General features: G+C 34.6%; 1 protein-coding gene and 2 long non-coding RNA genes across 15 annotated transcripts; 1 reads left to right on the top strand and 2 right to left on the bottom strand.

Annotated features, from left to right (window-relative positions):
• Positions 1 to 2,388: 2,388 nt before the first annotated feature.
• On the bottom strand, positions 2,389 to 10,481 carry LOC108213602 (uncharacterized). Of its 9 annotated transcripts, none has more exons than XM_017385626.2 (13): positions 10,199 to 10,481; positions 7,544 to 7,613; positions 6,787 to 6,920; positions 6,454 to 6,542; positions 4,902 to 5,060; positions 4,299 to 4,572; positions 4,118 to 4,214; positions 3,921 to 4,042; positions 3,741 to 3,811; positions 3,513 to 3,639; positions 3,278 to 3,429; positions 3,079 to 3,199; positions 2,389 to 2,653 (listed from the first exon to the last, which is right to left on the bottom strand). In XM_017385626.2, exons 4-10 carry the CDS (start codon positions 6,493 to 6,495, stop codon positions 3,631 to 3,633), a joined length of 774 nt encoding a protein of 257 aa, XP_017241115.1. In that variant the 5' UTR covers positions 6,496 to 6,542; positions 6,787 to 6,920; positions 7,544 to 7,613; positions 10,199 to 10,481; the 3' UTR covers positions 2,389 to 2,653; positions 3,079 to 3,199; positions 3,278 to 3,429; positions 3,513 to 3,630. The 9 variants fall into 9 exon arrangements, with proteins under 9 accessions (XP_017241115.1, XP_063935323.1, XP_063935320.1 ...); XM_064079253.1 differs by adding an exon at positions 7,817 to 7,914 and having other exon boundaries at positions 4,902 to 6,542; positions 10,199 to 10,480; XM_064079250.1 differs by adding an exon at positions 2,786 to 2,847 and having other exon boundaries at positions 4,902 to 6,542; positions 10,199 to 10,480.
• On the top strand, positions 2,573 to 3,427 carry LOC135147033 (uncharacterized). Of its 4 annotated transcripts, none has more exons than XR_010284364.1 (4): positions 2,573 to 2,694; positions 2,804 to 2,909; positions 3,111 to 3,171; positions 3,288 to 3,427. It is a non-coding gene; the product is annotated as an uncharacterized LOC135147033 (long non-coding RNA). The 4 variants fall into 4 exon arrangements; XR_010284361.1 differs by having other exon boundaries at positions 2,594 to 2,730; positions 2,815 to 2,909; XR_010284363.1 differs by having other exon boundaries at positions 2,606 to 2,730.
• Positions 10,482 to 11,436: 955 nt separating the features above from the next.
• On the bottom strand, positions 11,437 to 15,567 carry LOC108208661 (uncharacterized). Of its 2 annotated transcripts, XR_001804371.2 has the most exons (7): positions 15,431 to 15,567; positions 15,293 to 15,319; positions 14,072 to 14,130; positions 13,708 to 13,748; positions 12,805 to 12,899; positions 12,239 to 12,470; positions 11,437 to 12,113 (listed from the first exon to the last, which is right to left on the bottom strand). It is a non-coding gene; the product is annotated as an uncharacterized LOC108208661 (long non-coding RNA). The 2 variants fall into 2 exon arrangements; XR_001804369.2 differs by lacking the exon at positions 11,437 to 12,113 and having other exon boundaries at positions 12,146 to 12,470.
• Between the last annotated feature and the right edge of the window lie 5,755 nt (positions 15,568 to 21,322).

The raw sequence follows: 21,322 nt of genomic DNA, 5'->3' as shown, positions 1-21,322 counted from the left end.
GTTACCAAGGCCTTCCCTTTTCCTTTCTTCTTATTTGAAGATTTCTTCTCAGCTTCTTCTTCAACCTTAAGAGCCACAGACCTTGATTTCCTCCCATGCCTCTTGCTTCTTTGTTCCATCTCAAGTTCATGGGTTTTCAGCATGCCATATATTTCATCAAGATCCATCTCTCCAAGATCATTATTGTCTCTTATTGTAGTTGCCTTCAAATCCCACTTCTCAGGCAAAGCAAGAAGAAACTTCAGATTAGAATCCTCAACAGCATATTCTTTGTCTACTAAAGACAGATCATTCAAAAGCTTCACAAATCTATCATAGACATCAGTTAATGACTCATCAGACTTTGAGTCAAAGTGCTCATACTCCTGTGTGAGTATTGTTTTCCTGTTCTTCTTTATGGCTTTTGTTCCTTGGCACTTGACTTCCAAGGCATCCCAAATTTCCTTGGCTGTCTTGCATCCAATTACCCTATTAGCCATCACATTGTCAAGAGCACTGTGTAGCAGATGTTTCACTTTAGCATCTTTACTGACAGATGCTATATCCTCAGGAGTAAAATCTTTCTTCTCCTTTGGAATCAGTTTCTGATCCTCTCCAACTGCAACAGAAAGCTTTGTTGGTACATGTGGACCATCCTTGATTCTGTCCATGAAATCAGGATCAGTTGCTTCCAAGAACATGGTCATCTTGACCTTCCAGATAGGATATTCAGAGGGCTTCAGCATTGGAACCCTGATGGACTCATAACGGTTGCCGGAATTGAATTGCTTGTTATCAGACATGATTGTGTGTTGTTTGTAGATCGTAAACTGTATATAAACAGCCTCTGCTCTGATACCACTTGTTAGGCCTGAGTATTCACTGATTCAACAGTGAATGCAATCACACAAATTAATATATAAATATAAGATATTAGATCACCAAAAGCTTTTATATATTAACTGATAAAAGCTGTTTACAATAATTCAACTCCTCTCTCAGTGATGAACAATATCAATGAGAGCTGCTAGGGTATCAATAAAATACTCGAGTGAACAACTCCTATAGAGTAACCCTAATCTGTGTTTATATAGTACACAGCTACAAATTCAATCTATGATTTGATTATCCTATAAATCTGCAATGATACAAATCAATCTAAGATTGCTTCTGTTTTCCATAATTATCTCTCTGTAGTTTCCTTGTTCAGCAAATCACTCCTCAGCATCTATCCTCCAATAGAGTTTATCTGCTTCGTAGCTTTCCACGTGTATACTCTGTCATATGCTATCCAAGTAAACTCTGATCGTCTATACTCTGATCAGTTTCAACTAAACTCTGTCAGACTTTAACCATCAGACTCTGACGAGCTTCTGGTAAACTCTGATTTGCTCCTGTTCTTATAAATATAACAAGTACATCAAAGAACATTAGCACTCATTAATTATATCTAACAAAACTGTATCTTTTCCTCAAAAGCTTCTCTCCAATTAGTTGGACACTAAGATTAAAAAATTAAATGAAACGATGACAAGAAATAAAGAAAAGTGTATAATGAGAGATCGATTAATATTTTAATATATGAAATAATTACATGAAATAATGTATAAGATGTAGATAAATTTTTCATTATAAAAAGTTTTGTTATATTTTATAAATTTTGAAATGTAAAAACTTAAAAGAGAATGTATAAAGATTCATCGTTATATATTAAATTGTTAATAAATCTCATCCAAATTATAATTACTTTGACAAATAAAAGACTTTAATCTAAACTTTAATATAGATTAAAATTTTATCTTAAATATATTAGAAAGTAAAATATTAATTAAAAATAGGAGAAGCGTGGTTGGGCAGGACACCGAACTATTATATAATCAATGATTATTGCATAGTGATAATTAGTCTTTTATTATTATTATTATTATCAGGTAATTTTTTATGATAAGACAAAAATATATAAAAAAGTTAATATACTGTTAGATAATTTATTTTTTCTTTTATTGCTTAGATACCACAGTTTTCGGGCATCAATATTTGGTGTCCAAATTTTTAAATATTTATATACCTAGTATAGGTGAAAGCATGGACTCCATTTTATATTAAAAATTAGATTTTTATATTAAGGTTTTCACAGTTAGATTTTTATATTAAATTTTTCACTATTTCATAGTAAATAATTACGCTATGAACTCACAGAAATAATATAGTAAATTACATAAATTAAAATGATTATATCATCAAAAGCTATAAGTGAAATATAATTTTATATTTACTAGTGCACCGTGATGTCACATTTCTATTTTTTAATTAATTATTAAACATTAACTTTTTATCATTTTCACATAATTTTCATTTCACTTTATTAAGATGGGCGTGTTAGTGAAGAGTAATCCCAAAACATTCACATATATCCAGATGTCTTTGATAATATTTTGAGCATAAATAATCCAATATAAACACATTAAGTATGTGTAGTCAACCATCAAACCAAAAACCATATCAAAACTAAGACATAGTCTTGAAAGAATAAATCGCAAAGTCGAAATGTATGTGAAAGAACGATGGTGATTTTATTTGAACCATCATCTTTTTTTAGCGTGCGCTTATTTGATGGTGATTTTATTTCCGGGGTATCATGAACAGCACAACCTTCTAGATGAGAAGTTGGTACCTGCAAAAGAAAAGGGGATTGATCTATTAGGATTGTTAAAGGTGCATATTTATAAAAATTAATATTTCAATCAACAGGTATGATATAATATTTGGCATCAATAGTTTGAGTTTAAATTTCAATCGCACTGACCGTATTTTTCATTTCAAGAAGTTCTTTAGTTGTAGGATTTTCGGAGGCTTCAACCTCCTCAACTACATCGGAAGCAAAATAGACCGAATTGCCGTAAGTCAAGTTTTTAGCATTCAAGGAAAGAGTGAGTTTAAGTCTTTTCCTAGTTATGTTCATTAATTTTTCTGGTAACTGGTCTCCCCTTCCTTCCTCTAATAATGATTTAGAAGTTGTAAGGCCAGGTCTTGGTCATATGATAGTATTATGCATATTACATATACCTTAGTTTTTATTTGAATCTAATCAGTAATTACCTTAAGGTTTTGACCAATTAAATTGTTTACAGTGGTTGATACTAAGCGTCTGATCTCGCGATCGAACATGAACACTTGAATTGTCTCAGTTGGGTAGGTTACGTACATAGGAACCTTGAACCTACAATATCATTTGCAACTATCTGTGTAAATTTTTTGTATGCATTGTGTCAAATTTATTATGTATTAAACGTGATACCTTTTGTCAGGGTATGATACGATCTTGCCACATTCACACTTGTATGTATCGTCAACAAAAGAGAGTTCTTCTGGACATGAGTCACAACTATAAAACCACCATCTAGACTGTGCATCGATGCTACAAACTAATACATGGCATATCACTTCCAGCTGCAACATGATTAGAAGAACTTAATAGTGAGGGTGTGAGAGATGGTTTGAGTTGACAATAGAATAAGGTAGTATTTACATACATTTTGCAAATCAGAACTTCTAAGGTCGGAGATCTGCTTCAAGTTATATGTATCTATCTTCTTGACCGTGAAGTGAGTCGCTGAAGGTATATCATCCACAATAATAGGTTCATTTGCATTATTGAGCCTGTTTTGATAAATCACACAGGCACACATGAAAATAGTAGGTAAAATTAGAAAATAAGTGTTGTGATATGTATTTATAAACATTACTGACTTGTATCATACACTGTGCACTGCATCATAATCTGGATTGATATAGAATTTTGACGGTGACAGTGAGTTTGCTTGTAGTTGTTCTGCAAGAAGAGATTTGTTGCTATTAGTCAATTTTTATAGTATATTAATATATTAGGAGAATATTTTGTAATTTTTTTTGAATGGTTTTGGGTTTGAATGGTTACTCACTGCGATACTCTGTTATACAACAACTCATGATAATGATGATCCTATCCTTATCTTCCCATTTTTCCAGTTCTTCCTTTAATTCATGTGCTTGTTCAGCCCATATTGTGACCCTTATCTTCTCACTGCATCAAATAATATTCAATTACATCCGCGACATACATTTTTTAATTTGGAATGTATATAGATGAATGATATACCTTCCGTCTGTAATGTCGATCAACAAAATGTCTTTTGGGCCCGTTGGTGTGTTGCGGCTTTGCATTGGTAGTACATTTACTACTAATCCTATAAGATCTGTTAATGAGACATAAATGATGATTGAATTTCAGAAGGTTACTTTTTAATGATACAGAAGTTTGTATATGTGAACCTCGATACCTGTCAAGATCTTGGTGTTTCCGACTTTGAGTTTCAAGGCGTTTAAAGATACCAGTTCGAACTTATATTTTGGAATCATGTCGTCCTCCTCCTCTATCAGTGTCATGTTTGTGCGTTTTAGAAAGTATATTTCACTTTTATTACTAACTGCCACATAAGAATATTTTGCATCGTCAACATTAAATTCTGATATGTTATAAACCTTCCTCTCTTCGGGAACATCATCCATCTCATTCACGAAATCCAATCCAGCGAAAGCATGAATATGTGTTTTCTGCAAATACGAAAAGAATAAGCACATACAATAGATCTTAAATAAATATAACATGTTATGTGGAAAACCACATGGTCTTATGTCCTGGCCTAGTATGTTACAAACAACAAAGTACATGGCCGTGATGGACACTGTGTCAAACTCACTCAGCAGTAGCATGAAATAAACATATAAAACAAACATTTAGCAGTAATCTAATTTGGACCCATATATTATCCCCTCTTCAAAACAATGAGATCCAGGGGAGCTATAATGACCGGAAGAAATTTAAATAGTTAAGTATTCACCTTTTTTGCTTATACATGTTTCCATTAAATCAAAAGGCTTACATCATCATCAAGTAGTATCATGTTATATCCTTTGAAATCACCCGTAATTGCATTAATGCTCTTCCATAATCGTGTTAATCGAACTTTAATGGTCCAGCTTGTTTTGTTGCATGTTAGCTTGCTGATACGATCGAATGCAGGAGTATCCATCACTATTTTCTGAAAGCTCGGGAGATTAGAGTTAATTAAGGAGAGATACGATGTACTGCTTGTATGATAGATTAGAAGTAATATATTATAGTACAAAGATAGGTTATGGGTCACGGACATATAATTAGAATATGATTGAAATTGTTATTTATTTCAGAAGTCTACATCTGTTTGGGTTTCTGTGACGGTGTGGTTTCGTGTACGTGGACACTGCATATGTCTGGAGTGAGTAAACATAAACAAAACAAAGTTGCAAAATTATTAGAAATTTGCAATTTTTATTTGAATTATGGGAATATGTTCTTAATCTAAATAATAAATTATTTTATCTATTCTGCAAAGTTTATAATCTAATAAATAGTTTCCATAATTTGTTTTTGGTTTTTTCAATCATCATTCGGTTGCTTAAATTTATATTTAAATTTGGTTGAGCTTAGGTATATTAGAATTATTTTCTAAAAACAAAAAGTAAATTAAAATTATTGTATATGTCAATTTTTTTTGGTTTTGAAGATTAAAATTTTCAAATTAATAATTTTAATGGTTGATATTGACCTTCATCAAATTTGTTTTCGACTGCATATATTTTCTATCACATTACTTTTGATATGTGGAATTTTGATTCCTCTGTTTTATTTAATTTCTTAAAATGTAACACTAATTTAGGTATTTCAAATTTAATTTTATTATATGAGTTTTAGGAATAAATGGCACGCGGTAGACTAGTAGGAACCGAATTGTTATTTGTTGACTTATTATTGTTGATATCATTCAGCAAGAAATAACTTGATAAGTGTTTTTTCTTAAAAATTTAATGATTTCCAATAATTAAAATTAAATACATGAATTAAGACACTTTTTTTTTGTTTATATTAAATTATTGGGTTTTAAAATTATAAATTATAAATTATTATATTAGTAAATACTCCCTCTATCCCAACCATTTCTTTATCTTTTATGTTTGGTTTCTTGTGTCAGAGTCAGGGATTATTCATGGACAGGATTTCTATAATTCATGGGCATGATTATCATGATGCCATATGTGACTACTGGCCATTTTGGTACGGGAGTGGCAGTGATAGTTCATGGGCATGATTTATAAATGTTTTGGGCATGATTTTCTACACGAATGAGCTAGAACTGAGGGGACTATAGTGTGAATATAACATTTATGAAATTGTAGTAAATTATATAAGGTGTAATGTACGTATAGCAAGCTAAGAAGCTATATATCTCATCTGTATAAGGCAGAAAAAGTTATTACAACTGTAAAGAGGGCAACAACTTCCACAGAAAATCATGCATATAGTTATCAGTCACTTAACAACTCATGGAGGGTACATAAAAATATGGTGCATAAACAGCAGATGGATTTACCTGGAAGCTCTAGTCAATGTTTTACCTGTATAGTAGTCACGAAGAAGCCAATCACGACGCATTCCATTTTTCCCAGAAGGGGCCACCCAAGTATCTATTTGAACCACGTCACCCCTGCATAATATGTGAAAGATTAAACCTTCAGCCCTGGAGTATTAGTTGTTCAAGTCAACAACCAAAAATGAAAATGAAAGCTTCATCTACTATCCAAGATACTTAATTTGCAATGTAAATGTGATGTAGAGGCAAATTGTTGCCAAAAATCGGCCAACATATTTGGTCCTTTGAGGGTACAGTTGTTAAGTTTTCAGATAACTATGATTGTATTTTTTCTCAGAGACATTATAGTCAAGCTTACCAAGTAGGATAGCGATTCACCATAACCTGCATTTTGGTGGCCACCCATATCAGGTTTCTTGTACACATTTCTGTAGTCGAATCAAATCCATCACCCAGGAGCCCTGCACTCTTTACATGGTTAAGAGCTGTTTCCTGCAGAAATAATTAAAAGTTGTAATTAAGTAAAAGCCTTATGCCTAAATATGAAAGATGCTCTAGCCTGTGATACATGCCAAGCTTTTCAATTCCAACCATGGGGGTTAGACTCTATCAGCCATGCAGTTTGGTTTAGGATATAATAAATTAATAATTGAATCATCATGAAACTATAAGTTTATAGGGGAAGTACGCCTGCAAATGATTCATCAAAATTTCAACAGAAGCAGTCCGATCAGTCCTTATTTCATACGATCTGATCGAGGAGTTTTGACGGAAGACCATGCCATTCTGAACAATACCAAGATACATTTTATTCTACATTAAAACCCTCCCCCACCTTGAATTAAGTTAGCATTGAATATGAACTCAATACTAATGGGTCCTAATACTTAATATTTCTGTAAACGCTGCTCTTCTCTAACTCTTCTGCTCTTCAATGTTATCTGGAAGTCCTTATTAATTAATTTGTATGTGCACTTTCTCTGTCTCAGCATGGCCAGATTTCTGAGACCAATATTTATAATTGGTTTCAGAACAGACGTGGGTGATTCAAAAGAAAGTAACATGTTTCTGCACCAAACAATGCTGAATCAAAGTGGAGACAGAGGTCTACTCACCTAATCATAATAGAACAGAGTCCGAGGATTTTCAATTGCAGCATGTGTCAGCTCCAAGGTCTGAAGAGCTCTGCTTTCAAAACATTAATAAATTATAAATTGATAACGTACCAAGTTACATTAATTTTTCAATTAAGATAATAATGTCATAATTATATGTATATGTAGCACCTGATCGAATATGATGTCCTGCAGTACCTTATACATTCTATAAACTTTTAATTTGTTCTTGAGTTTTTTAATTAATCATAGTCTATAATGCTATAATGTTACCTGAGAAAAACCTGCTAATCCATTCCAATAATTCCATAAATTAATAGGGATGTCCCTTTAGCCATAGATTGAACTAAACTCTCTCTGTGAAGTGCTATCTACAGAAGTGAAGGTATATAATACATAAGTTTTTTGCTGATTTTCTTCCATTGTTCAACTATTTAATACGTTTAATTGTATTTGTTAGACATTAACTAACAAAACACACAGGTGTCAAAACTAAAAAACTCCATTATTATAATTATTAAATATTATAAAAGTTATATAAGAAAACAGAAATCATTTTTCTAAGTTTAATTGTATTTGTTAGATATTAACTAACAAAACACACAACGTCCACATTCCTGGAAATGTGGTAGACAGGAGAAACATAATTGATCTTTGTCATAGCTCATAGCATTATAGATCCACAAAAGCAAAAGCAGAAAAAAAAACCCTGTTTAAGCTCCCGTGACGAATATTGTGAGCAACAAATTCCAAATTCTCATCTGACACCACTTTATTGTCAAAAAAATCTAGTGGAAGTCCAGATGGCAAAACCAACTCACGCTTTTTCTTCTCCATTGAGGACTACATGGTAAAAAATAGTGCATATAATTCAGAAAGAAACTTTTTCCAAAACATTTCAGCAATTTTTGAGTTGCTTCATTCACAACAATAATAATGAGATATCCGGTATGCACATAAACTATTCAACTAAATCAGCTACTATACACCACTGATGTTCGGTACATAAACTACTCAATTAAAATCAGCTACTATACACCACTGCCCGCATTATCTTTTAAATTTTCATTTCTGATAAAAAAAAACGTAACTATAATTGTAATTCATAATAAATTAATCAAAAATAATATTACTTATTACATTACCAGATTACTTAAAAATACTCTTCGGTTTTTATACGGCACTTTAACTTTTGACATGTACAAAGTACTTTGATCCAGGTACTTAAAAGAGATTATTTTTAAATTTTTTCCTGAATAATAATATACAATCAAAATTTTAATTCACAAAAAAATCAACTAAAATAAAAAAATTGGTATCCGGTCATAATAATAGTTAGTGTAATTTTATTTAATTGCTAGCCATGGTAAGGTATAGTCTTGGTTAATTAATGAAAAGAGTGTTATATTTTGATTGGTCTATATTTTAGGAGAATTTTTCATAATCAAAATTATAATTCACAAAAAAATCAATTAAAATAAAAAAAATTGGTATCCGGTCATAATAATAGTTAGTATAATTTTATAGTCTTGGTTAATTAATAAAAAGAGTGTTATATTTTGATTGGTCTATATTTTAGGAGATTTTTTCTATTGGTTCTATAAAAAATCAAGTTTTTTGATTGGCTAACCGGAGACCATGGTACACTCAGGTATTATAAGAAAGGAAGGATAGGGCGAGAGGCTGGTTTTCTATTTTAAAAATTGGATCATGACCTGATTTCCACTCTGTCCAGATTAAGTGTATCTTATTACATAGTGCAAGAATAGTCACAGATCAATTAGATCAATTAAGCCGAGAGACCCTGGTAGACTCATGTATTATAAGAAAGGAAGGATAGGGCGAGAGGCTGGTTTTCAATTTTAAAAATTGGATGCTGACCTGATTTCCATTCTGTGCAGATTAAGTGCATCTTATTACATAGTGCAAGAACAGTCACAGATCGATCAAGCCGACAAATAATCTATAAAATTGTGCGTGGCTGCCAGGTTACACTACTACTGCAAGTAGCTAAATTGCAGAAATCGATCAAAGAAAAATGGGAGCTGCAGGAGTTTTTGTTGCATACACAGGCATAATCTTGTTGCCGCTTAGTCTGTTCATTACAATAATATTAAATGCAACAATAACAATTATAGTGATGGCCGCATTGGCAGCATTAAGTAACAATACTTTTAAAGACCAACGGGGAATAGTACTACACTCCACCTGACTTGCAATTATAATGAGGGCCCTTGTTATTTATACAAAGCCTCACTTAGTCCATCATTACCAAGAAAGTACCATTACCATGACCTTAATTGTGCCATGTGTTATCTCGAAATTTCATATTCTCAAACACCACCCTATATATACACATATTTCGGAATTTCAAATATAAGATACTTTTACTGACTATTTTAATAGTCACTAATATAGAAGCTCATCATCAGTTACAAACACATAGTTTACTATACATGGTCCTCGGAAAACCTGCTAATTTAGACATAAACTGTATACAACTCTAAAGTGTACATATTTACATAGCAAACAATTTTTACATTAGTTGCTAACCTAGACAATTACACAAACACATGGCCTACAGTCCAAAAACAATGGAGGCTAACAAAGTTCACAAACATAGATATAATATGTATTGTGAGCATAATAGCTTACCTCAGTTTCGTGTGATTCGGAGAGACAGAGAGCTCAGGACCAAAGGACCAATCTGAAGAAGAAGTCTTTATCCGGGTCAATTTAGGAGCAACTTAGACTTTGAGCTTGGATAGAGTTTACACCTAAAGCTGTGGAGATTTGAAGAAGAAATAAATAATCAGCGAGATCACGGATTTCTATCTAAATTGAAAGCAGTGTGGGAATAGGTCCTGGGAGTAGCAGAGTGTTTATGTTCATCACGAATTGCTGGTTAATGTTTTTGTTCTTTTGCAGGAAACTAAATGAATTATCAAAAATTTTAACATTAAAAAGCCAGAATTTTTAATCTAAAAGAATAGCTAGTATAATTTTATTTAATTATTTGCTAATCATAGTAAGGTATAGTCTTAGTTAATTAAGTTAGAAAATGTTATATTTTGATTGGTCTAAATTTTAGGATTTATCTTCTATTGACTCTAAAATAAATCAAGTTTTCTGAGGTTGGGTAGATTCAGATATTATAGCCTTAGTTAATTAAGTTAGAAAATGTTATATTTTGATTGGTCTAAATTTTAGGATTCATCTCCTATTGGCTCTAAAATAAATCAAGTTTTCTGATTGGTTAATGGACATCTGGGTACACTCAGGTATTATAAGAAAGGAAAGGATTACGGTCTGCATCCCATGATTTGTGTACATAGAGTTTTGTACGTTGTTATCTTTTTCCAGAAAAATATGGGTCTTATTTTCAGGTTAAAGAAGTTAACAATATAAATATATATTATTAAAAAAAGTAAAAAAATAATATTTTTTGCAATATATTTTAAAATACTTAAAAACGTCAATCGCGGTAAAACATAGGAAAGTAGTATATATTTTTGATAATAAACTAAATATTAATTATTTACTTTGACATGATATTGATGTGATAAATTTTATGTATTAATTAAATTTAGAACAAAATTTGCTTAGTATCTAGTTATCCGATATCTAATGTTATTATACTTAAAGTTTCAATTGCTATCGATAATTAAAGAAAAGTCTTAGTTACTAAATATTTTGTGGAAGTATTAGAAGCAGGAAATAGGAAAATCTCAATTTCATTTGTCAAGTTAATTTTATGAAACTAAGTATAAATTTTATAAATTTTAAGAATATTTTTTCCATTATAGCAATGATATTAACAATGTTATTATATTAATTGAGATGCACAGTTATAAATCTCTAATTATATAATTTTATAAACTAAGGAATTCAGGTTCTGATTTAATTTAACAATTACATTTAATCATTTTTAAATGATCATAAAATGTGAATATATAATTAGAGATGATTATGATTTAGCTCAACTTTCAAATTATCATTCTGCCTTTTCTGCTCAGAGAATACACTGTTTTCTTTTGCAAGTATTTCAATTTCAGACTGCAGCATTAAGATTTCTTCTGAAAGGAGCATGTGAGTTTCATCAGCAAGCTTTCTTTAAGTTCCTGCATATTCACTATGTCTCTGATGGTACCTGTTCCATTTGTTTTGACTTGGAAAGTATTTGGTTTAAATTCTTTCATAAACCCCTTAACTGACTTAACCTCTTTCGTGGCTTGATGGAGCATTTCCTCTAGATAGTTTTTCACTAGATGAAATTCATTTGCTTCAGTCAGTGCTTTTGTAGCTAGCTCATCATTCACATCTAAAGTGATTCCTTTTGCAATCTCTCGGCTGTATTTACATTCTAGCATTGTGCTTTTCTCAGGGCTTCCTCTACTTTTATGGCTCGCTTTTCTCAGGGCTTTCTCTGCTTTTATGACTCTCTTTTCCTGCTCAACTTTAGTACTTATAAGTACTTCCTAATCACCTTCAAAAACTTGTGCCCGCTTTTCCAGCTCTTCATGTAAGATCTTTATATGATTTTCAAGTTCATTTACGGTAATCAAAGACCCTGAAAATTTTTCTGACCGCTTTTTAAACTCATTTTCCAAACTCTCAGTCTGTGCTTCAAGATTATTTAAAGTGGCATAAGAAGTTGAACATCAAAAAGTTAAGATTTTTAACATAAATTATTACTTTATAGTATGATTATGATCTATATGAATATGATCTGCTCCACACCACATTTCACAGAACCTGCTGATTACACACAAACAAAGAGTCAGTTCTCATATGAAGTATCCAGCATCTGCTATTGCCTTTTTTCCAACTAAAATATTTCCTTCTATTTTCTTCAAACTCTCAGATGAGCTTTGAATTCCAGTTCTGATTTTAGGCAAACCAGTTGGTAAGTGTGACTGAGATTGCTCTGTAGACATACCAGAAGAAGCACTTAATTGAAATGCTTTAATGCTTTAGGAGAGCCAGATTGTTGACCACTATTCATGCGGTCATAAAGTCTAATTATCAAATGAAATTCATGTAAATAAAACTTTAAAGTATTATGAGGGAATTTAACACACTTAAAAATAATCTAGTATAAGTATTCAAGATATGGTGACGATAAGAAGTAACTCTTTATGATGTGGTATCTACTAATGTATTGACTGGAATGAAAACACAATATTAAATCAATTATTACTATATGCAAACACCTAGAGCCCAATTAAAGACAAATGAGAAAAATAAAATAAATATATTACCTAAGATTGAAAATATTGTGATTATCATTTCTTTGTCAGTTCAAATCAGTCATTGAATTAGAGCATATGCCATCCTTTTAAAGACACTTCGAAACCTGAAGAGGAAAACAGAACAAAGTACCACAAAGTCCGTAAATTCTACGTAGAGACAATACAATAATAAAGAATGAACTACTAAACCACAACATTAAATACATAAGTGTAATTGTGTTAAACATGTTCTTCTCAAATCTGCGACCATCTTTTAACGAATACAAACTCTAATCAAGGGATACGAAGTGCTATAGTTTTCATAAACATGATATACATCCATGAAATCAACAGGCCACATCTTTGATTATAAAATCAACAAATAACTCAAAACAATAAATATACACGTTTTGACTACAAAGATTACATCATAACAAAAACAAATTAATGATACGTAAACATTTTAACCACCAAGATTACACACTGAACAAAAAAACTAAATGCTCCATGCAAATATTTTTCGAGCTTCTTGCACACATATAATATAAAGTGCCAATCACAATGCCGCAAAAAGTGAACTTTAATCCAAAATAATACAAAATAAACCAAATCGCAGTAATATTCACAAAAAATAGTTGAAAAGTCATATATAATACCTCAACTACTTATATCAATCACATAGTGAGTTGAATGGTAAAATTAACATTGAACAAAAAACTCAGCTTAGAAATTATTTTCTCAAGCCTCTTGCATATATCAATACATGTGATGTTATCTCAAACTCGCAAAATAAAATCTGAAATGAAAATGTGATGTCAGGACTTTTATCAAACACTTCCAAAGCATAACAATAAAATGTGTTAGATAGAAAGCAATCACATATTATCCATCAAGTAATCATATATTGTTAAGACATAGAAAATGATTAAGCACCTGAGACAACTGAAACAACTACTCAACCTAAAAAATTTAACCTGAAATCAGAAGAACAAATAAAATTAGAAAAATAGAGTCTGAATCAAAAGAAAAATGAAAAGATAAGACAGAAGAGAAGGAGACAGAAAGAAAACAAATCAAAGTAGTAAAATTAGAGAGTGAGCATCCTAATCAGAATGAAAAAAGGGGATAGAAACAGAAGGATAGGTTAGTAATTAACAACTTGAAATGGCAACAGGCTTTATAATGTAAAGAGATGAACTAATAGATGCAGAAAACTAACTCAACTCCATGTATATTATAAAAGAGCTAATCAGTTCAATAAAACAAAATAAAGATAACTAATGAAGTTTGGACAAACCGATTTATTTCACAGATTTGCATTACATGGAGGAGAGACATTCTCCGTCAAAGAGGAGTCTGTCAAAATACACAACATATTAGTCTAGTCATTTGTTTGGTAATGAAATCCACCTATCACGTGCGTACATAAAATTATGCACAAACATACTTGGTGGCGAAGATTAAGTACCCCCGAACAAAATTAAATCTATAATTATTTTACTAATTAAATATACAAACACATCTACAAATCATCTTTTTTTCCGAAAGTAAAAGTTGCATATTTATTCAACAATAAGCTCATGAAAAGTTTTTTCTACAGCTCCTAGAGAATCTATATTGTCACATATTTCTTATTTTATGTACTACACTTTACAAATTAAAAAAATAAAAGAACTTAAAAATAAAATCAATTTTGAGCAGGAGATGACCTTTCCTAAACGAAACTAAAACACTAACAAACTAAAACATAATGACAATAAGATTTATATCTTAAAACTAAGTACATAATTGATTATGCTAGCGATGTTGTTATTCACAAATTTCGGAAAGTTCATATAGGCACCAAAAAGGATAAGCAGGGGTGTAAATTTCTTTATATTAGAACTAAGTATCATTATATTATATATGTAGTTTCCTACCTTAATAGTAAGCTAATATCGACAAAGAACTTGATCACGTAACCATCGATAGAAACATACCTACTAAAAATATGAAACTATTAATTATTAAACCTTACTTCTTTAGTACTGAAAAATACAATTGCCATTTAATAACAACCCCTGGCAATTCTATATGCCTCACCGGTTCTTTTCTTGCCCTTTTGATAGCAAGAAAGTGAGATATACAGAACTGAAAGCAAAACCTCTCCATAAGCATTTAGTTGGTGGTTGACTAATCTTATTTTTTTGTAGATAATATTAGACAAACACCCCCTTGAACAAACTAACACCTACTACTAATCCAAAACGTAACTAATTAGAAAACCAACCAAGTAAGTTAATCTTCAAGATGGTTACTCCTCTGCACCACAGTCCAAGTCCAAGAACCACACAAAATATAAGAAAATGATGTATTCATAGGCCGCTTCTTGAAATGTTCTTTGAGAAATTTTATCAAACACTTGATATAATTGCTAATTCATGAAACAATATAGAAAAATAAAGATTACTAAAGAAACATCACACAACTACAATCATTATTCTACGAATATAACACAGAAAGAAAAGGAGTACAATACCTGCGTATCACTGCTACAAAATTAAACCTGCAAATTGAGATAGAGACAGAGAGAGAACAAATTAAAAAAGTAATGAACCGTATATGAAATCGATTATGAAATGAAATACCTTTGCTCCTAAAAAATCAAATATCAAACCTATGTTGTTCAAAAATAGTTCTAATGAATCATCTGCAGTGAACAATGAAGAGCAATTTTTTAAATTTGTGAGAGACGGAGAAATATAATTAAAATCCCAGTCATGTTAAAAAAGAGAAGAAGAAGAAGAACCCTACCAAAGAAAGGGGAGGGAGATTCGCAACTGGGATAAGAATTTTGAGTTTATGGGGCCGTTTGGCTAAGCTTAAAAGAAGTGCTTCTTTGTTTAAAATAAAGAAGTGAATTAGAAGTGAGAAGTAAATAAGTGAATAAAGTGTTTGGAAAAAAAGTAGAAGCTGTGAGAGAGAAGCTAGCATTCTCAGCTTCTTAAAAGTGCTTCTACTTCTTTACACAAACGGGTCAAGAAGCAGAAGTCAGAAGCAGAAGCCCCTGCTTCTGCTAAACAAACAGGCACTATGATTCAAATTTTTTCAAATGCAAAGGAAAATGAAAAGACCGGCGATGAAAAACACGTGGATAGGCAATCAGAGAAGGAATGGCTACGATTAGTGTAGGCTAGAAGTTAATGTCTTGAAGTGGTAAAGTAGTGTAAATACGGAAAATACGGAGGGAGATAGTGGTAATTAACAGGCTAAAAACGCAACAGCCTTTATAATTTAGATAGAAAAATAAAAGTCAGTAAATCACATGGACCCTACATTCTATCTGTTTCTGTTACCCTCAATTCAATTTTAGAGTTAGCAAGAATCACGTCATTTAACGTATGGGGCATGTTTCGTCGGGCGAGAAATAATTTATTCGTATTGTTTATATAAAAGTTTATAAATTAATTTTTAATTTATTAATCAGAATTTCAGAAGTGAAATTTTTTGAATTTTTCAGTAATTTATTAAAATTTAATTTAATAACATGTGAAAGGTGAAAGATCATTTTTAAATATAACCTATAAATTATTTATTGTTTTATTAATAACATTAATAACTAATAAATTATAAATATCAAAATAGTTATTTAAACGCATAAATTAAAATCTACTTTCTACTCCCTCCATCTCAAATTATCTGTCATGTTTTGATTTGACTGGGTCAAATTGACTAAACTTTGACCAACTATTACATATATTATATAATTAAAAATACTTTAAAAAATATATCATTAGAAAATATATTTAATCTACTTTAAAATGTTTTTTAGGTTTTAGAAAATTGTAAAAAAAAAAAAAATTTATTTACAGTTTGTTGATGGAGGAATCTGGTTATCAACAAAGATGAGGTACGTCGCCGGAATCAAGATCTATCACGGTGGTTTGTTGACGGAAAATCCGCCGGAGCGCGGTGGTTATGTGTTTACGGGTGGCTGAGATTAAAGAGATTAGGGTTGCCTCTGTGCTCTCCACTCTCGATCCCTTTAATGTGCCTACGTACCCTCGATTTATAGAGGGATCAAGCCATACGTAGTTCTTGTGGGCCAAGAAACCTAATCAGCCCGTGATCGGTTTCCTGAAGGTGAGCCCATAGCCCGTCTGTAGGCCCATGGGCTCGTCTTCTAGAATCTTCTGTCGAGATGACGCCAATATTAAGGAAAGAGGGCCCACAATCCAAGGCCCGACCATGTGGCCCAGTACCTCGCTCGCAGCCCAAATACCTCATGGCCACCCGCGATCATCCTAATCCCCCGATGAGGGTAACTCACCAGAATACAGGATTAAGACATACAATCATCCTTCGAGTCACCCCAGAGGGCCTTCATTATCTCGTGATCACCTCAAGCCCCCGCACGAGGACAACTCGGCAGAATACAGGATTGAGGATTATAGATCACGCCGGAGAGAGCCGGGACTCATGATCTCCATATCCTCCAGAGAGGTCTTCTTATCCCCCGAAGGGGTCTTCACAATTAATATAAGGAACATCTTATCAAACACAACCTCCCCTGTAAAGGAGGTGGCCCTTCATATAGTTACACTACAGTCGTTCACCCTTAGCATCACCAGCTAATAGGGCGCGCCCGTACAGGCGCGTCTCTACACCATTTGCCCGATGACATTAACTCATCCTCGTAGGGGACAGTCAAGGGTTTTAAGTGCCGTGCCCATGGTGCCTCATCTGCAGGCAACACTTTTAAGGTTCCATCACCTGGGGCGCGCCATCCTATGTCCCCCTAAGGGCGCGCCATGCCCTCACTAGATTAGCTCGGGTGGCGTAGCACGTGCCACGCTTCCAGGGCGCTACAACCATACACTAGCGGGCGCGCCTTGTGTCATCTGGGGCCTCAGTCCCCTCACTGGCTGTAAGCCCACTACTTTGAACTAGCCAGCTCAAGGCCCAGCCCACACAAGGGAGGTGCAAAAATACGAGCATAACAAGTACTCCCCAAATTTGTTCAATATTAAGAATATTGGAGAAATTTCCATCATCACATTGCACCTCATCACCTTATGCAAAAAACTTCTTAAGGACGCGCCCCACTCCGTGATCCACCATCTGTCCAATCAACAAGGTTAGGCGTACCTCAAGGGGCCTTGAACATATCTTGGACCAATTTCTTCGATACAGGCGCGCCACTTGGATTGCAAGTGTTTTTTTCGCGGAATTTGAATCGGCACATTCAGAATTCAAACCCGTTGCATTTTATTTCATATAACTCAGTAATTACTTTAATAATTGTTATTATTTTTATAGGACCAATAAGAACACGACACGTGGCCCCTATGTCGGCTGTATATAAAAACTGTCACCATCATCTTCTCCACCCACTTTTCACCCCTCCACATTCTACTCTCTCTCTTCAAGTTTCACCGTTATTTTTCTCCGGTCAAAAGCTTGATTTTGCCGCGGTTTTTTGCAAATGTACTCCGGCGAATTCGTTCCTCTACTCAAAAGGTACATTTTAAACTTTATTTCATCAATTTTGGTTGAGATTTGGGCAAGATATGGACCAAGAATTGTTCGAACTTCTCAAGTTCATCGTGTTCTTCATTTTTACTGTGTATATATATGTGTATATATATTGCTTTTGATCCATAATCACTTAGATCGTCTGTATAAACTTGTTTGTGAGGTTCTCTCACTTTCTCCACGGGCGCGCCTTCTTATAGGGGCGCGCCTTTTAACTTTCGTGATCTACCCTCTAACATAACATATCGATATAGGATTCTAATATTTCTGGCGCGCCATTATGCTTTATTATCACATTGCGCGCCAACAATTTATGCTGTAGTTCCCGATATTCATTTCAGCGGAGGGCGCGCCCTTACCCTTTTACTTTCTTTTTTCAGCTGGCGGAAGGGGGCGCGTCTCCTTTTAGCCGGAAGAAGAGTCAAGCTAAGGGCGCGCTCCCAGAGGGCAAGGGCGCGCCTTCACACAATAAATCCGCTTCCACTACGTCTGCGCCATTATCTTCTCAGACGGCTCCTCCCCTTCCTCCTTCTACGGTCGAGAAGGAGAAGCATGCCTCCAAGAAGCAAAAGACCGGTGTTGAGAAAGCTAAGGACGCGCCTTCCTCGGAGGCCTCTGCAGTTTACCAATATTTCGGGGGAATAGGGGATATTGTTACTTCCCCCGAAGAACTTTCTGTCTGGACTGGGAAGACAGATGCGGAGAAGGATCTGTTCCTTCTCAAGGCGAGCGCCGAGATGCTGGTGCATCACATGGACCGGGAGGCTCATAAGGCGCGCCAGGAGAAAAGAATGGCTGATCTGGAGAAGGAGGTAAAAGACCTCAAAAAGGTGATCGAGGATGCTAACACCAGGATCTCTTCTTTGAAAGAGGACAAAGTCAAGGCTATCAAAGCCTATGGGAACCAGAAGACGCGCTTGGAGGATGCTCTCAAAGAGGCCAGCGACCTTAAGGCAGCTTCTGAGAAGCAAGCCAAACTCATAGATGAGCTCAAGGCGGACCAGGCCAATGGCTGGGCTGAGGAGAAAGAGAGGGTGGAGGGCGCGGCATTTGATGAGGGCCTCCACAGTTATGTCGCGACCTTTCTGGCCGGGGTACCAGACTTTGACTGGGCTCCTGTGTTCGGTCGCGGCATGGCTGCCTTTATGAAGGATTTCTCTTCTAATCAACAGGAGCTGATTGAGGCAAAAAGGAAGGAGATAGCCGAAGTCCTGGCTAAGGAGGCGGCCGAAGATGGGGAGGCGCTCCCTGAAGGAGAGCAAACCATAGAAGGGGCGCGCCCTTTCAATGCTCAGGACCCCCCTTCCATCTAACTTTATTTCCACTTCTTTTCCCAAAGTAATGAATTATTGAGGTGCAGGCCCTCTTTTGACGCCTTGCAAATTGTAAACAATATTTTTATCTTGCATGCTTATGGATTTTTTCCTTGGGGCGCGCCCCTGGGAATTAACTTTGATTATTTGCAAGTGTATGTATCCAGTAGTCGCTTTGTGCAACTTGTTCCCATGTGTTCACTTAGCATAATTTTTTGTATTTATTTTGTGGGTAGGGGCGCGCCTGTTTATTCTTTATCAAAAAGACGTGCTTCTCATGTGGCGCACCCTTACTGCATAAATAATTTTCTTTGTTTACCTTGCAATCTTATGTTGTGGCGGATCAGATATTTTCCAAGTAACTAAGGAGGTGCGCCCTTAACGTTTGAGTTGGGGGGGCACGTCTCTTGGCTTAAGAACACTTATTCAGGCATTGTTTCTGAGTAAAATATCCGATATTTATCAAGTAAATGAGGTGGCGCGCCTTGGAGGTTTGTTCTGTCTTGGGGCGAGCCTATTAACTGAAAGTATGTGTTTTCAGCTAATTTTTTCTAAGTTGTATGTTTTCACATATATACAATCCTATGTATTCTGTCTGCATAAATGTGATGGTAATGGCCAACTGGGGTGCTTATATGGCCCTTGAATAGGCATTCATTCATAAATATTGTCCATCACATAGAGGAAAAAGGTGGGCTCACGGCCTTTATTCATAAATATCCCATGACTTAAATTTCAATGGGGAAAATATAAATTACAATGCGCTCTGGTGCGAAACCGCACTAGTCCCAAGGACATATTGCCCAATGGGGATAAAAAAGTCCATATAGACTAAATCACTAGCTAAGTAAAGGTATGTGCTACCCCCCTAGACTAGGGATGATAGTTTGTCATTGCTAGTCTATACGGATGTGTAGCCTTTGGCTACTGATAGTACTTTTTCAGATGTTCTGCATTCCAGGGTCTTGGAACGGGTTTACCGTCCAAGTCTTCCAACCTGTAAGTTCCCTTCCACAATATGACTTTAACCCTATAGGGGCCTTCCCAATTTGCTCCGAATACCCCATGTGATGGGTTTTTGGTGTTGAGCATTACTTTCCTAAGTACCAAGTCACCCACCTGGAAAGGGTGTGCCTTCACCTTGCCATTGTAGTATTTTGTAGTCCTCTGTTGATAGGCTGCTAGTCTCACTTGTGAAGTTGCCCTTATCTCTTCGATCATGTCCAGGTATAGCCTGTGGTTTACTTCGTTGTTGTCCTTGTCAAAGTGATCCCGTCGGAATGACCCTGCTCCTATTTCTATAGGGACCATAGCCTCGCATCCATATGTAAGCATGAAGGGCGACTCCCCAGTGGTGGTCCTGGGTGTTGTGTTATAGGACCACAGCACCATTGGGAGTTCTTCCGGCCAGTTTCCCTTTGTTTCCTCCAATTTTGTCTTCAGGGTGTGCTTGATGATCTTGTTGACCGCTTCGGTTTGCCCATTGCTTTGAGGGTGATAGACTGCTGCAAAGTCTTTTTTGATACCTAAGTCGTCGCATAGCCCTCTGAGCTCTTTGCTGTCGAACTGCTTGCCGTTGTCCGAGACCAGCTTGTATGGGACTCCAAACCTGCAAACAATAGAGTTAAACACAAAATCTTTAATTTTCTTGGCGGTGATCGTGGCTAGGGGAGCGGCCTCCGCCCACTTGGTGAAATAATCTACCGCCACCACTACATATT

This window comes from Daucus carota, chromosome 1 (assembly GCF_001625215.2).
Source record: "Daucus carota subsp. sativus chromosome 1, DH1 v3.0, whole genome shotgun sequence".
Lineage (NCBI taxonomy): Eukaryota > Viridiplantae > Streptophyta > Magnoliopsida > Apiales > Apiaceae > Daucus > Daucus carota.
This window is presented reverse-complemented; position numbering and strand designations above follow the sequence as displayed.